This window comes from Pseudophryne corroboree, chromosome 2 (genome assembly GCF_028390025.1).
Source record: "Pseudophryne corroboree isolate aPseCor3 chromosome 2, aPseCor3.hap2, whole genome shotgun sequence".
In the NCBI taxonomy this organism is placed as follows: domain Eukaryota; kingdom Metazoa; phylum Chordata; class Amphibia; order Anura; family Myobatrachidae; genus Pseudophryne; species Pseudophryne corroboree.
The window spans coordinates 339,166,059-339,182,907 of NC_086445.1; the positions used below are offsets into that span (position 1 = coordinate 339,166,059).

At 46.1% G+C, this 16,849-nt stretch overlaps 1 protein-coding gene across 2 annotated transcripts in view; it reads right to left on the reverse strand.

Moving 5' to 3' along the window:
* TGDS (TDP-glucose 4,6-dehydratase) overlaps nucleotides 1-16,849 on the reverse strand; it is a 201,155-nt gene that overhangs the window by 144,924 nt on the left and 39,382 nt on the right. For both annotated transcript variants that reach the window (XM_063953018.1, XM_063953017.1), the window contains exons 2-5: nucleotides 16,579-16,645; nucleotides 5,194-5,262; nucleotides 4,594-4,684; nucleotides 2,385-2,527 (exon numbers count right to left, since the gene is read on the reverse strand). In XM_063953018.1, the coding sequence (XP_063809088.1) occupies nucleotides 2,385-2,527; nucleotides 4,594-4,684; nucleotides 5,194-5,262; nucleotides 16,579-16,645 (370 nt within the window). The remainder of the gene's footprint in view (nucleotides 1-2,384; nucleotides 2,528-4,593; nucleotides 4,685-5,193; nucleotides 5,263-16,578; nucleotides 16,646-16,849) is intronic.

A 16,849-nucleotide genomic window follows, 5' to 3' on the forward strand; every position in this document is an offset into this window, starting at 1 on the left:
CATTATGCCCCAAAGGAGCACCAGACCATTATGTCAAGTCTTCAAAGCAGATATTTTATAAACACTTTGGGGTATTTTTATATAAACCAGTTCAGAGTAAAAATTTAGTGGCAAGAATTTTAAAAAACAAAACGTTATAAGTCACGAAGCAGATGTTTATTTATTTACAGTTTCTTATATAGCGAAGCAGATATGGAAAGACTACTTGTAAGCCACATTGGCTATTAAACAGTAAATACAGGAATGCATACAGATGTGTCCTCACACATAATTGCTGCAGTCGCCCCAAACAGCACCTCTCGGGGCCGTGCGACTCTACTACTGCCGGACATATTTTTAGTGTCTGTTTAACTGAAAATGCATCTTAGTCGCAATGTAATGCGATCAGGATATAGCAGAAGGCTGTAATTAATTTTATATGCGACACCTGTATACCTGTGTTTGATGGATGAATCTGTATAAGAAATACTACAATGCAGCTGACACTGCTTTTTTCCATGCCCAGTTCCATTGTGCTTCATTTACAGACTCACACCCCTTTCAAATGGCCAGCAATAACCCGGGTTATTGCACATGATCGCACAGCGCAGTCTGAAAGAGGCTGTTTGAAATAATTTGGGTAAACCCGGCACCCGATCACACTATATGAAAAGGCGGTACTTGGAAATTATATGATCCCCAAGCGCCGCCTCTGCACCCGTTAACCCTGACGTCACCAACCCGGCAGTATGGCGGGTTGGTACCGCGGTCTGAAAGGGATCTCAAGCAGGTCGCATCGGGGAAGGAGCTGTGTACAAGTCCCCAGTGCAACCCGCTTACTGTGGTCTGAAACGGGTATCAGGCGCACACAGATATATGTGTCACATATCAAATTACTCAGCAGAGTCTCCTAGTCGCATCGCAATTCGACTAAGACAAATTTTCAGCAAAAAGACGCGTAATGCCAGCAGAGTCTGAGGGGACATGGCGCATGGGGAGGGGCTGTTTGGCACAAACAATGATATACGAGTATCCTACGTGCTTTTGTACTGCACATGCTCTGGAGCCAAGTATACATCAGTACAGATGATGCAGAGTCATAAGCATTTAGGACATGTCAACACAAACAGGGGAAATGCAAAGGTAGATGTGAGCGTAAATACCGCTGTATATTTTACATAGAGTAAAGTCTGATGCAAGTGCACATTATTGCCGGTGACTAGTAGTAAACCAACGGCCTAATTCAGATCTGATCGCTGCTGTGCGTTTTCGCTCAGCGGGCAATCAGATCCGAACTGCGCATGAGTATGCACCGCAGTGTGCCAGCGCGTCGGACGGCCACAACAGGCTTCGCTGGTCAGCGACGAGATGGTGCAAAGGATCCATTCGCACGGACGTTCACAAGGTGATTGATAGGAAGAGGCCGTTTGTGGGTGGCAACTGACCATTTTCAGGAAGTGTCTGGAAAAACGCAGGCGGGTTCAAGCGTTTTCAGGGAGGGTGTCTGACGTCAGCTCCGGCCCCCATCAGCAGGATTCAATCGAACTGGATAAGTCAGTCCTGGGCTGCGCAGAGACTGCACAAACTGATTTTTGCACAGCTCTGCAACACATGCGATCGCACACTTGCACAGCGATTTTACTCTCCCCCTGTAGGCGGAGACTATCTGATTGCAGGGCAGCAAAAAACGCAGCCCAGCGATCAGATCTGAATTAGGCCCCAAGCCTGAGAATAGCGACTGTCAGATCCATACTACTCCAGGCTGCGTCCTATTGGGTGGAGGTCTCTTTAACGTGGGGCATGGTCTGCACTGTAAAGTCCACAGACTCCACGGGTGTTATTTTAAAGTTTACTTTAAAATATTTAAAATCTTTCATCACATTTGTTATTGTGTGATTTGTGTTACTCAAACAGCTGCCTTTGTACAAGGAACCTGCATAGTAAGGTAAACCAGATGCTTGAATATGATATGGCCATGGTAATCACATGTGCATTATACAATTGGTCTGGGATACAACAAGGTTATTTACAGAAGACTATAGTTTTTGATGATATGGTGATTCCCAAACTGTTTCTGTGGCAGCATTTAAAGCCTTGAGTCAAAGGCTGAGCCCTATTGTCTTGCACTGTATTTATTTACAATGGAGATCATTGGAATCTCCTTCATAAAATAAAGAAATAAAAATATATTAAAAATAAAACAAAAACACAGATATGGTGCAGCACCCATAGGAGAAAGTGATGAGAAGCAGAGGAATGTGGTCACTATTACCATAGGCTGCACATACAAGAGCGGAGACTATTGCATACATGAGAGGGACTGTACAAGAGGATAATGTATGGAGATATCTATAGAAATACAAGGCACAAGGTAATAAAAACAGCTCTACAGAACGTATTTTTACCTCATCAAGGCTACCGCCATATACTTCATCTGTACTTATGTAGACAAACTTCTCTACTCCAACTTCATGAGCAGCATTAATTAGAACATGGGTTCCATAGGTGTTTACATAGGCAAATTTAAAGGACTCCAAAAAGGAAAGATCTACAGAAAGAGAGAGTCATAAGAATCTAAATATATTACATGTGTACTTTGAAAGGAATAAAACTCCAGTGAGGGTAAATAGCATAAAACACGCCGAAAGCAAAGCAGACCGGGTGACTAGTACACATTTATCCGATCATTAGTTTCATTAAAATTTCAGTCCTTTCTAATTTTTTTACTTTGCAATTAGGCACAGCCTAAGTCAGTGGTCCCAAACTGGGCGCTGCAGGGGTATCATGGATTGGAAGCCCAGGACAAAACCAATCTATTTATGGTCAATGGAAAAGGCAAAGCCAGTGCTGGTGCCTGCCATTCATAAACTATGTTGACAAACAGAAGGAGGATGACAGGTAAGCACAAGTTACAAAATTTAATATTGCTTGCTGAATTTCTCAGTAAGAAACTTATGGCCCAGGAGTCCCACGAATAAAATTCTAATACTACAGCATGCCGTGATTCAAACCAGTTTGGGAACCCCTGGCCTAATAAAATATTACTGAAACCACCCCATCTACTTAACGTACTGTAACTGTATAAACTATTGGCAACATTTTGGCTTGTCATCACATACAAACAGCAATTAATAAAGTAGATGGCGGGTATCCAATTACCTGGATAACTGTATCGCCAGGGACTATCCCATTAGCCCCGATTTGGCGCACTCCTCCCCCCAATGTCGACACTTATAGTGGATTATGCTTCAGGTGCCTCAGGCACCTGAAGCATTATCCGTGAGAAGCCGGCTTGCCTGCAGCCGAGACATCACATGGGATCGGGAACTTATCCTGTAATAGGATACGACAATAATGACCATTGGTCATTAATCGCGATATCAGGCAGCTTTTAATCATACGAAAACCAATCGGGGCTAATTGGATACTTCCCGATGTTGCTGGAAACATTTCACTTTATACTTCTTGTGATCCAATTACACTAATGTGGTACTATCTTTTACAGAAAAGAAAAAAGAATTATATACAGTGTGTATATATATATATATATATATATATATATATAAATAAATAATTTTCAAAAGGAGATTTTATTGTTTGCAATTGTTAAAGATATATAAAAAGTTCGTGGGCCCCTTTTGCTTAAAGACCTGACCTGAGCAAACTTCCAGTACAGTATTGCAATTTGTCTTTTATGGTCTGAATATAACAGGATAGGGGACTTTAGATGAGACTAGTCCATACATAGGCGACACACCATCAAACATATACACATCACTTTTCATATGGTGAGCAGTTTACATTTATGATTTGAGATACATTAATTGTTATAATATACAGTATGTCACTACTGTATCCCATTTATCTTTGTTACAATCTGTGCCAGGGGGCAAGCCAATCTTTTTCTAGACTGTGCAGATAGGAGCGCTGGGGCTCTTACTGTATGTTCCCACTTGGAATTAATGGACATTAGGAACTATGAGGAAGTATTCTTGTTGTCTGGTGCTGGCCTGTATGACTTTCTGTAGACAAAATAAGTGTAAATATGAAAAGAAAAAGCAGAGAAGGCCCTGCTCGTAGGAGCTTACAAAAGAGAGGGGAAAGGGCTGAGCCGAGTAATGAGAAGCAAGTGTGACAGAGTGGAGACTGGGACATCAGTATGAAATGGGTGGGCTCTCAGAGAGCAGTTAAACGTTTTGCAGCTGGGTGAGAGTATGGTGTTCCATAGGTGAGCAGTAGTATGAGAGGAGTCTTACAGTCAATACTGAGAGATGGTGAGAACATTTCTATGACAATTAGCATCTTGGTATAGGAAGTAAAGGCAGTTAGAAAATTCAAGGCTGTAAGTAAAGGGTTCTGTTAGAAGACATTGTTTAGGCTGTAGGAAATGACAAAGATAAAGAGCACTTCTATATACTGTAGGTGGTAAGTTTTCAGCAACTTCAAATAAAAATCACAAACTATAGTAACTGATCTAATGCTATGACTGTACTTGAAATGTTATGTGTATTAGATGCAAATGAGCGGGTCTTTCACATCTACTGGTTCACTATAAGTGGGAGAAGGAGCTCACACAAAGATGATTGATTACGGTTTCCCAAGGCTGTTGCTCACCTACATGAGTTTGTGCCGCAAAGTGCAAAACCACATCTACGTTTTCTGTTTCAAAGAGCCGACTTATAAAATGTGAGTCGCAGATATCACCCTAGGATGCAAAAAAACAACATTAGAATATAGAGGGAAAAACTGTAGAAATCACACAATAGTTTATCTCTAAGCAAACAAGCTACAAGATGCTAGCCTATTTTATCAGCTTAATTACCATACATAAAGGAAGCATGTAATGAATATTGCACTGGTTAAGGAGCCAATAATAATAAAGTACACATTTACTTCATAGTTCATGTTTTCTGAAGTCAAAAGAAATACTGTTGGGGGTATGAATTACAAATTTCAGTTCTAAATAACAGGTGCATTATTACTTAAGAGAGGGATAGATGTATCAAACCTTAGAAAGAGAAAGCGGAAATAAAGTACCAACCAATCAGCGTCTGTCAGTCGACAGATCAGGGAATCGGGGAGGCTGATTACATTAATATGCAAAAATACGCTTTTTTCTTTTTGTCAAACAGAAAAATTATACTGACCAAACCAATTATCTGTTTAACTACTATGGTAAACCATTCAACCATTTTGACACTGTTGTTATCAAACCTGCAAGAACTTGTAGTTTGGTCGATCTGCGACAGCATCAAGGTTTCTTAAACTGGCACAGTAATCAAGCTGGGGAAAAAAGAACACTCCATAAACAAAAATACTACTAATAATACATAAAGTACATTTATACATTACTCACTAATCATATGTCTGAACCGTAAGTAGGCGGTTATTCAGAATTATTCAGACTAAACAGAATCTGCAATCCTTTTTTTTCCCCCCGCCTGCTGGGGGCCGCCCATCGCAGGGCAAGGCGACCCAGCATGCTGACCAGGCCCAGTAACTGCGACCGCAGCAACTGTGATTGGCCCCCTGCCTCTGCACCCTTACTGCGAAGGTAGACGGCACTCCACCATTTTTTCAGTCAGAGCGGCTGCATGTGATGTTACGCAGCCACCCCAAAAACACAGCCGATCCGCCCCATTTTCCTGCCTCTACCTGTCAGTTAGGTAGAGGTGTTCGCAGCCTGCCTGGCATGACGGGACCTGCGCAGTGGCGCCAATAGGGATATTGAGGTCGCATCGACCCCAGTAGTATGATTAATTCAACATAAAGAATTTATTTGATTAGAAGACAGTCTTCAGAATATATAGGATGGTGTCAAACCTCTAGTAATAGAAGTCCCCACTTCTGAATTGCATGTGCATATACAGCAGTGCAGGAATAAATTGGGTTTCACGATCACTTTTCAAAGTTTGTCAGAGTGTAACATTTACAGTAAGTAGCTGAATCACATTCCTTGTGTTCATAGTCTCCATTCAATGGAGATTCATGGAGGGGTGGTGGTGGGGATTCAATTAAGTGCGAGTTTGGTCCTTCAATGCGAAATCACAGCAACTTCGCATTGCAAATTACATTTACAATGCAATTACAAACACACATTCCTTTTTCAGAGTAAATTTGCCTGGTTTTGTGTGCACCCCCCTGAGCAGGTGAAAAGGTAAGATGAAGACGAAGTGTGCAAGTTTAACGTCTTTTGCAAACTCACACCTAATTGAAGTCCCCCAAAATGTAACAATTCTCTGGCTTAACAAGCACTGCTCTCTAATATGCCCAAATAGGTGGTATTCATGTGACCGCCGGTAAGCTGACCGACAGTCACATGACCTCCTCCACCATCCCGACGGCTCACTATCCCGATGGTCGGTATGCCGACCAACAGGGACTATTTCCACGACACCCATAGAGTGGGAATAGAACCTGTGGCGACAGCAGGTCGCCACCGAGCCCGCAAGGGGCTTGCTGCACTCGCCCCTCCCCGCCGGGATCCCAGCGTCGGTAAGCTGACCGGCGGTCTCCTGACCGCCGGTCAGCCGTACTACACCCGCCCAAATGACACAAACACCTTCTAAAAATACTGCACGTACAAACTTCCAATCTGGAAACATACCAGCAGGTCTTCCAAAGGTAACTTATTAAAAGCTAATAAAGATAGAGGCTGCATTTTGCCTAGAATGTTGATTAACTCACACTCTTGGGTGGTTATCCTATTAGCTGTGAAAACGCAACAATTTAGTGCAGGTCAACTGTTCTTACAAAATCGCACAATAGTTGCCACAAAAACAGTTTATCGGGGTGTGTGCGCTCCTGTTCTTCACACCTATCCTATTCCAAAATTGTAAAAATGGGATTGCACGATAATTATAGCCAGCAAAACCAATGATAAGTATATGAAAAAAAATGGAAAAAAAAAAATCGGCCTGTACCTCCAAAAAAAGCCAAACTAATGTAGGAAAACATTATAGAAGTCGTAGTGGCCATAATAAAACTATTTAGTGTATTTAAATTGGGTCAAATGGCTGCTATGTGCATTTAAAAAGATTTTTTTTTTAAATGGTAGAAAGCTATTTTTCAGCTGTCATTAAATTAGGGGTACATAAAAATGGGAACAAGTATATATTTGGGTCATTTATAGGGCTTTTTAAAAATAGTAAAAACAAAAAACAAAAGAAAAAACGACTTTTCCCACCTGCAAGCCTAAAAACACTTCTCTCACTCATAAAGCACCCCAATATACCTGTCCCATACCCTGGCCAATTAAGAATCATTAAAACTTCTAAAATGCCTAATTAGTCAATCATGGGGTTGTCCCAGGGGTTCAGAACCAAATAACTATATTTTTACCTTAAAAATAGGGATTTTGCACTACTTATCTCCTGCTCAGAGATGATGAAAGCAAATTTGTGATAAAATGTATGGAAATGTTTTGCCGCTAATTGGATACCAAGTTCTCACAATTATGATTAAAAAAAATCCTGTTTTTATAGCAAAACAGAGATTTTTGCAGCTAATGGGGTACCCCCTTAATGCCTTGGGGTTCAGTCTAGAGGTCAGGAAAATGTCTTGACACAGCGACTGCTGCATAAAAAAAAATAGGATTTTAAATTACCTACCGGTAAATCCTTTCCTCGTAGTCCGTAGAGGACGCTGGGGTCCCTTTAGTACCATGGGGTATAGACGGGTTCTTTGGGAGCCACTGCCACTTTAAGAATTTAATAGTGTGGGCTGGCTCCTCCCTCTATGCCGGTCCTACCAGACTCAGTCTAGAAACTGTACCCGATGAGATGGACATACTTCAAGAGAAGGAAATACACAGATAGTGGTGAGATTCACACCAGCTCAAACATAACAAAAAGGAAAGCCAAGCTGACCAACTTGGAACAATTCAGCAACGGCTGAAACAACAACACTGAACCAAGTAACAATGCAGGGAAACGAAGCACTGGACGGGCCCCCAGCATCTTCTACGGACTACGAGAAAAGGATTTACCGGTCGGCAATTAAAAATAAGATTTTAAACCTACCGGTAAATCTATTTCTCCTAGTCCGTAGAGGATGCTGGGGACTCTGTAAGGACCATGGGGTATAGACGGGCTCCGCAGGAGATAGGGCACCTAAAAAGAACTTTGACTATGGGTGTGCACTGGCTCCTCCAGACCTCAGTTAGAGAACTGTGCCCAGAGGAGATGGACAATACAAGGCAGGATTTAGAAATCCAAGGGCAAGATTCATACCAGCCCACACCAATCATACCATGTAACCTGGAACATACATAACCAGTTAACAGTATGAACAACAACAGTAACGGTCCAAGACCGAATTCAACTGTAACATAACCCTTATGTAAGAAACAACTAAATACAAGTCTTGCAGAGTTTCCGCACTGGGACGGGCGCCCAGCATCCTCTACGGACTAGGAGAAAAAGATTTACCGGTAGGTTTAAAATCTTATTTTCTCTTACGTCCTAGAGCAGGCCTGGCCAACCTGTGGCTCTCCAGCTGTTGTAAAACTACAAGTCCCATCATGCTTTGCCACAGTTTTGCTATTAGGGAATGCTAAAACTGTGGCAAGGCATGCTGGGATATGTAGTTTCACAACATCTGGAGAGCCACAGGTTGGCCAGGCCTGTCCTAGAGGATGCTGGGGACTCCGTAAGGACCATGGGGTTTATACCAAAGCATCCAATCGGGTGGGAGAGTGCGTATGACTCTGCAGCACCGAATGAGCAAACGCTAGGTCCTCATCAGCCAGGGTATCAAACTTGTAGAATTTAGCAAAAGTGTTTGACCCCGACCAAGTCGCCGCTCGGCAAAGTTGTAATGCCGAGACGCCTCGGGCAGCCGCCCAAGAAGAGCCCACCTTCCTAGTGGAATGGGCCTTAACCGAATTTGGTACCGGCAATCCAGCCGTAGAATGAGCCTGCTGAATCGTATTACAGATCCAGCGAGCAATAGTCTGCTTCGTAGCAGGTGCGCCAATCTTATTGGCCGCATACAGGACAAACAGAGCCTCTGTTTTCCTAATTCTAGCCGTCCTGGCTACATAAATCTTTAAGGCCCTGACTACGTCCAGGGATCTGGAATCCTCCAGGTCACTTGTAGCCACAGGCACCACAATAGGTTGATTCACATGGAATGAAGAAACCACCTTAGGCAAAAATTGCGGACGTGTCCTCAATTCAGCTCGATCCACATGAAAAATCAAGTACGGGCTTTTGTGTGACAAAGCCGCCAATTCCGATACTCGCCTTGCCGATGCCAAGGCCAACAACATGACCACCTTCCAAGTAAGAAATTTCAACTCAACCTTGTTAAGCGGTTCAAACCAGTGTGATTTTAGGAACTGCAACACCACGTTGAGGTCCCACGGTGCCACTGGAGGCACAGAAGGAGGCTGGATGTGTAGCACTCCCTTTACAAACGTCTGGACTTCTGGAAGAGAAGCCAACTCCTTCTGAAAGAAAATCGAGAGGGCAGAAATCTGAACCTTAACAGAGCCTAATTTCAGGCCCATATCCACTCCTGTCTGTAGGAAGTGGAGAAAACGACCCAGATGAAAATCTTCCGTAGGTGCATTCTTGGTCTCACACCAAGACACAAACTTTCGCCAGATACGGTGATGATGCTTAACCGTCACCTCCTTCCTAGCCTTTATTAAAGTAGGGATGACCTCTTCCGGAATCCGCTTTTTCGCTAGGATTCGGCGTTAAACCGCCATGCCGTCAAACGTAACCGCGGTAAGTCCTGAAATACACAGGGCGCCTGTTGCAACAGGTCTTCCCTCAGAGGAAGAGGCCAGGGATCTCCTGTGAGCATCTCTTGTAGATCTGAGTACCAAGCTCTTCGAGGCCAGTCTGGGACAACGAGTATCGTCTGTACTCTTCTTTGCCTTATGATCCTCAACACTTTTGTGATGAGAGGAAGAGGAGGAAACACGTAGATCGATTTGAACACCCACGGTGTTATCAGAGAGTCTACTGCCACTGCCTGAGGGTCCCGAGACCTGGCACAACACCTCCGAAGCTTTTTGTTGAGGCGTGACGCCATCATGTCTATTTGAGGAGTTCCCCAAAGACGTGTTATGTCTGCAAAGACTTCTTGATGAAGTCCCCACTCTCCTGGATGGAGATCATGTCTGCTGAGGAAGTCTGCTTCCCAGTTGTCCACTCCCGGAATGAAGACAGCCGACAGAGCGCTTACATGATTTTCCGCCCAGCGAAGAATCCTGGTGGCTTCCACCATCGCGACTCTGCTTCTTGTCCCGCCTTGGCGGTTCACATGAGCCACTGCTGTGACATTGTCTGATTGAATGGAGATCATGTCTGCTGAGGAAGTCTGCTTCCCAGTTGTCCACTCCCGGAATGAAGACAGCCGACAGAGCGCTTACATGATTTTCCGCCCAGCGAAGAATCCTGGTGGCTTCCACCATCGCGACTCTGCTTCTTGTCCCGCCTTGGCGGTTCACATGAGCCACTGCTGTGACATTGTCTGATTGAATCAGAACCGGTAGGTTTCGAAGAAGACTCTCCGCTTGTCGAAGGCCGTTGTAAATGGCCCTGAGTTCCAACACATTGATGTGTAGACAGGACTCCTGGTCTGACCAAAGTCCCTGAAAGTTTTTCCCTGTGTGACCGCTCCCCATCCTCGGAGGCTCGCGTCCGTGGTAACCAGGAACCAGTCCTGAATTCCGAACCGGCGACCCTCCAGCAGGTGAGCACTTTGCAACCACCACAGGAGAGACACTCTGGCCCCTGGGGACAGAGTTATTTTCCGATGTAAGTGCAGATGGGACCCGGACCACTTGTCCAGAAGGTCCCATTGAAAAGTCCTTGCATGGAACCTTCCGAAGGGAATGGCCTCGTAGGCCGCCACCATTTTTCCCAGTACTCGAGTGCATTGGTGAACTGACACCCTTTTCGGTTTAAGAAGGTCTCTGACCATGTTCTGGATGTCCTGGGCTCTCTCTATTGGGAGGAAGACCTTCATTTGTTCCGTATCCAGTATCATACCTAGAAACGGTAGTCGAGTTGTCGGAATCAACTGTGACTTCGGTAGATTTAGAATCCAACCGTGTTGCTGGAGCACTCTCAGAGAGAGTGCCACACTGCTCAGCAATTTCTCCCTTGATCTCGCTTTTATCAGGAGATCGTCCAAGTATGGGATAATTGTGACTCCATGCTTGCGCAGAACCACCATCATTTTCCGCCATTATCTTGGTGAAAATCCTCGGGGCCGTGGAAAGTCCAAACGGCAACGTCTGAAATTTGTAATGACAATCCTGTACAGCGAATCTCAGGTATTCCTGATGGGGGGCATATATGGGGACATGAAGGTACGCATCCTTTATGTCCAGAGACACCATAAACTCCCCCTCCTCCATGTTGGCTATTATCGCTCTGAGTGATTCCATTTTGAATTTGAATCTTTTTATGTACAGGTTTAGGGATTTCAGATTCAAAATAGGTCTGACCGAACCGTCCGGTTTCGGGACCACAAATAGGGTTGAGTAGTAACCTCTTCCCTGCTGGTGCAGGGGAACCTTGATTATCACTTGCTGTATACACAGCGTTTGAATTGCAGCTAACACTACATCCCTTTCCGATGTGGAAGGTGGTAGGGCAGATTTGAAAAATCGACGCGGGGGCACCTCCTCGAATTCCAGTTTGTACCCCTGGGAAACTATTTCCAACACCCAGGGATTCAGGTCTGATCTGACCCAGGCCTGACTGAAAAGTCGAAGACGTGCCCCCACCAGTGCAGACTCCCTCAGGGGAGCCCCAGCGTCATGCTGTGGGTTTTGGAGCAGCCGGGGAGGACTTTTGGTCCTGGGCACCTGCCGAAGCAGGTGCTCTTTTGCCTCTGCCCTTACCTCTGGCGAGGAAAGAGGATCCCCGACCTCTTCTGGACTTGTGCGACCGAAAGGACTGCATCTGATAGGGTGTTACTTTCTTTTGCTGTTTGGGAATATATGGTAAAAAATTTGATTTACCTGCTGTAGCTGTGGAAACCAGGTCCGTCAGCCCATCCCCAAACAATACCTCACCCTTATAGGGTAGTACTTCCATATGTTTTTTGGAATCCGCATCACCCGTCCATTGGCGAGTCCATAAGGATCTTCTCGCCGAGATAGACATGGCATTGGCCCTAGAAGCTAGCAGTCCAATGTCCCTTTGAGCATCCCTCATAAATAAGACTGCGTCTTTAATATGGGCTAGAGTTAAGAATATAGTATCCTTATCCATATTTTCAAATTGATCTGTCAGCTCATCTGTCCAAGCTGCAATTGCGCTACACACCCATGTCGACGCAATTGTCGGTCTTAGCACAGCACCCGTATGAGAATAAATACACTTTAAGGTAGTTTCTTGCCTGCGATCTGCAGGGTCCTTAAGGGCCGCTGTGTCAGGAGACGGTAGCGCCACTTTCTTGGACAAGCGCGTCAGGGCATTGTCCACAGTGGGAGGTGATTCCCAAATCTCCCTGTCCTGCTTAGGGAAGGGGTATGCCATATAAATTCTTTTGGGGATCTACGGTCTCTTTTCCGGAGTCTCCCAAGCTTTTCAAAGAAATCATTTATTCATGAGATGTGGGAAAATTAATAATCTGTTTCTTTTCCTTAAACATGTGTACCCTTGTGTCGGGGACCGAGGGTTCATCCTCAATATGCAACATATCCCTTATTGCCACAATCCTACACTGAATGGTTTTAGTCACCCTAGGGTGCAATTTTACTTCGTCATAGTCGACACTGGAATCAGAATCCGTGTCGGTAGTAGTGTCTTGTGTTAAGGGACGCTTTTGAGACCCCGACAGGCCCTGTGAGTCGGTCCAATCTAAGGATTGACCCCCTGATGTCCCCCCTAATTCAGCCTTATCAAGCCTTTTATGTAAAGATGCCACACTTGCATTCAACATATGCCACATGTCCATCCATTCCGGAGTCGGCATAACCGACGGGGACACACCACTCATTTGCTCCACCTCCTCCTTGGAGAAGCCTTCCGCTTCAGACATGTCGACACCACGTACCGACACCCCCCACACACAGGGATTAACCTACAAGGGGACAAAACCCTAACCAGGCCCTTAGGAGAGACAGAGAGAGAGTATGCCAGCACACACCCAGCGCTTAATAACACTGTGGAAAAATATGACCAGATAGCGCTTTTTTATATAATAATATTCCAATTCCCACTCACTGCGTTGCCAATGTGCCCCCCTCCTCTTTTTTCCAGCCTGTGAAGTTCAGCAGGGGAGAGACCAGGGAGCCAGCGTTCAGCATGCAGCTTCTGTGGAGAAAATGGCCCTGGTTAGTGCTGAGGATCAAGCCCCGCCCACCCGACGGCGGCCTTCGGACCCAGTGCTTTTTTTATTAAAATGGCGGGGGATTCTTGGATTTTCTGCCTCCGCAGCCTAATCCATCTTAACATGCCCAGAAGTGAGGAATATTGCTGCCCAGGGCGCCCCCTCCCCCCAACGCCCTGCACCCTTCAGTGCTCCTCTGTGTGTGTATAGTGGGAGCAATGGCACGCAGCTTACCGCTGCGCACTTTACCTCATGAAGATCTGATGTCTTCTGCCGCCTGATGTCTTCTGCCTTCTCATACTCACCCGGCTTCTATCTTCGGCATCTGTGAGGAGGACAGCGGCGCGGCTCCGGGACGAACCCCAGGTGAGACCTGTGTTCCGACAACCTCTGGAGCTAATGGTGTCCAGTAGCCTAGAAACAGAGCCCAACCGTAAAGCCAGCCCTGTTTCTCTCTCCTCAGTCCCACGATGCAGGGAGCCTGTTGCCAACAGGACTCCCTGAAAATAAAAAACCTAACAAAATTATTTTTCCACAGAAAACTCTGGAGAGCTCTCTGCAGTGCACCCTTTCTCCTCTGGGCACAGAATCCAACTGAGGTCTGGAGAAGGGGCATAGAGGGAGGAGCCAGTGCACACCCATAGTCAAAGTTCTTTTTAGGTGCCCTATCTCCTGCGGAGCCCGTCTATACCCCATGGTCCCTACGGAGTCCCCAGCATCCTCTAGGACGTAAGAGAAATCCTATTTTCTCTTACGTCCTAGAGGATGCTGAGGTCCATTTAGTACCATGGGGATGTACCAAAGCTCCCAGAACGGGAGGGAGAGTGCCAAGGTTCCCGCAGAACAGATTGACCAAACTTTAGGTCCTCAGAGGCCAAAGTATCGAACTTGTAGAACTTAGCAAACGTGTTCGACCCTGACCAAGTAGCTGCTCGGCTAAGCTGTACAGCCGAGACACCCCGGGCAGCCGTCCAGGAAGAACCCACTTTACGAGTAGAGTGGGCCTTGACAGATTTTGGACACGGCAAGCCTGCCGTAGAATAAGCATGCTGGATAGTAAACCTGATCCAACGAGAAATTGTCTGCTTAGAAGCAGGACACCCAACCTTGTTGGGATCATACAGGATAAAGCGTCCGACTTCCTGTGACGAGAAGTTATCTTCACATAAATTTTCAAAGCCCTCACCACATCCAAGGACTTTGATGTAATCGAGGAGTCAGTAGCCACTGGCACCACAATAGGTTGGTTGATATGAAAAGCTGACACAATCTTTGGAAGAAACTGCTGACGCGTTCTGAGCTCAGCCCTATCTTCATGGAAAATTAAATAGGGACTCTTGCATGACAATGCCCCTAATTCTGACACATGTCTAGCAGATGCCAATGCTAACAGTGTGACCACCTTCCAACTAAGAAACTGGACATCCACCTCCTGCAAAGGTTCGAACCAATCTGATTGCAGAAACTGCAGCACCACATTAAGATTCCAAGGTGCCGTAGGAGGCACAAAGGGTGGTTGGATGTGCAGAACCCCTTTCCAGAATGTCTGAACCTCAGGGAGGGTAGCCAATTGTTTCTGGAAGAAAATGGACAAGGCCGAAATCTGGACTTTTATGGAGCCCAAGCGTAGGCCCACATCCACGCCTGCCTGCAGAAAGAGGAGAAACCGTCCCAGTTGAAACTCCACCGTAGGAAACTTCTTGGTTTCACACCAAGACACATACTTTTTCCAAATTCAATGGTAATGTTTAGATGTAACTCCCTTCCTAGCCTGAATTAGGGTAGGAATGACCTTTTTCAGAATGCCCTTCCAAGCTAAGATCTGGTGTTCAACCTCCATGCCGTCAAACGTAGCCGCGGTAAGGCTTGACAAGCGAACGGCCCCTGTAGAAGAAGGTCCTCGCGAAGAAGAAGAGGCCCTGGATCCTCCAGGAGTAATACCAGAAGATCCGCGTACCAAGCCCTCCTTGGCCAGTCCAGAGCAATGAGGATCGCCTGAACTCTTGTTCTTTTTATTAGTTTGAGAATCCTTGGGATGAGTGGAAGTGGAGGGAACACATACACTGACTGGAACACCCACGGAGTTACCAGGGCGTCCACCACCACTGCCTGTGGGTCTCTCGACCTGGAGCAGTACCTGCGAAGCTTCTTGTTGAGGCGAGAGGCTATCATGTCTACCTGAGGTACACCCCATTGGCTTGTCACCTCTGCGATCACCTCCTGGTGGAGGCCCCATTCTCCTGGATGGAGATCGTGTCTGCTGAGGAAGTCCGCTTCCCAGTTGTCCACTCCTGGATTGAAGATTGCTGATAGCGCCACCGCGTGCTTTTCTGCCCAGAAGAGGATTCTTGTTACCTCTGACATTGCCACTCTGCTCTTCGTTCCGCCCTGTCGGTTTATGTAGGACATTGCCGTTACATTGTCCGACTGAACTGAATGGCCTGATCTTGCAGAAGATGTGCCGCTTGTAGAAGGCCGTTGTATATGGCCCTTGGGGGGGGGATCATTCTGACCCGCTCGCTGTGTTTTCACACAGCAGAGCGAACGGGTCCCTACTGCGCATGCGCATGCCAGACGGCTGAAGACCGTAGCAGGAATACAATCGACACTGCCTGATTGACAGGCAGAGGCGATCGCTGGGCGGGAGGGGGCGAACGGCGGTGTTTGGCTGCCGTTTCGTGGGTGCGGTCCGGTCAACGCAGACGTGGCCAGACCGAGCGGGGGGCTGTCCGCAGTGGCTGCGTAACGTCACACGCAGCCGATGCGGGCCGGGGAGAGATGAGTAGCTCCCGGCCAGCACGCTAAAGCTGCGCTGGCCGGGAGCTACTCTTGAAGTGCAACGGCATCGCCGCTGTACGATAACTTTGCTAGTAGCTCCCTGCCAGAGCAGCTCATGCGCGCTGGCAGGCGGCTACCCGCTGTGTCCCGGATCGCAGCGGCTGTGTGCGATGTCATGCAGCCACCGTGGCCCGCCCCTGCGCTGCAGCGATCCAGTCTGAATTACCCCCTGTGTGTTTCTAATATGGAAACCACGGTGCTTCCAATGGAAAAGAAAAAAATCCTGTGAACTCACTAGGACATCTCCTTAGGGAGATACAGAGAACTGAAGCAGGTTTCACCTTATATCTGCGCTAATACATTCAGCCAAACCAGATCTGGCATGCCAACTACAACTAGAACCAGTTACACTTTCACATGGACTGTTAGGGTACCTTGAGGGCCGGGTTTGGGAAACTCTGAACTAGACATAACATTTAGAGATGATTTTTTATAACATACAATGCAAATACAGTTTACCTTATCAAGATTGATAATGAGATATTCAGGAAAGTCTTCAACCAGTGTAATGATCATATGGGATGCTCTGCAAAACACAAAATACGTGCAGGCTCAGAAACATGTATTGGCACAAAAGAAAAAAAAAAACAAATCTGTATTTATAGGAAAAAATGTTCTGACTGATTCAGAATGTTGGTAACAGTAGTTTCTATAGGTACTTCTTAGCTATGTAGGAAACAATTTGCTTGGTTACTGGTTAGTCAGCTTTCGTCTGGACGGCTTTATACTA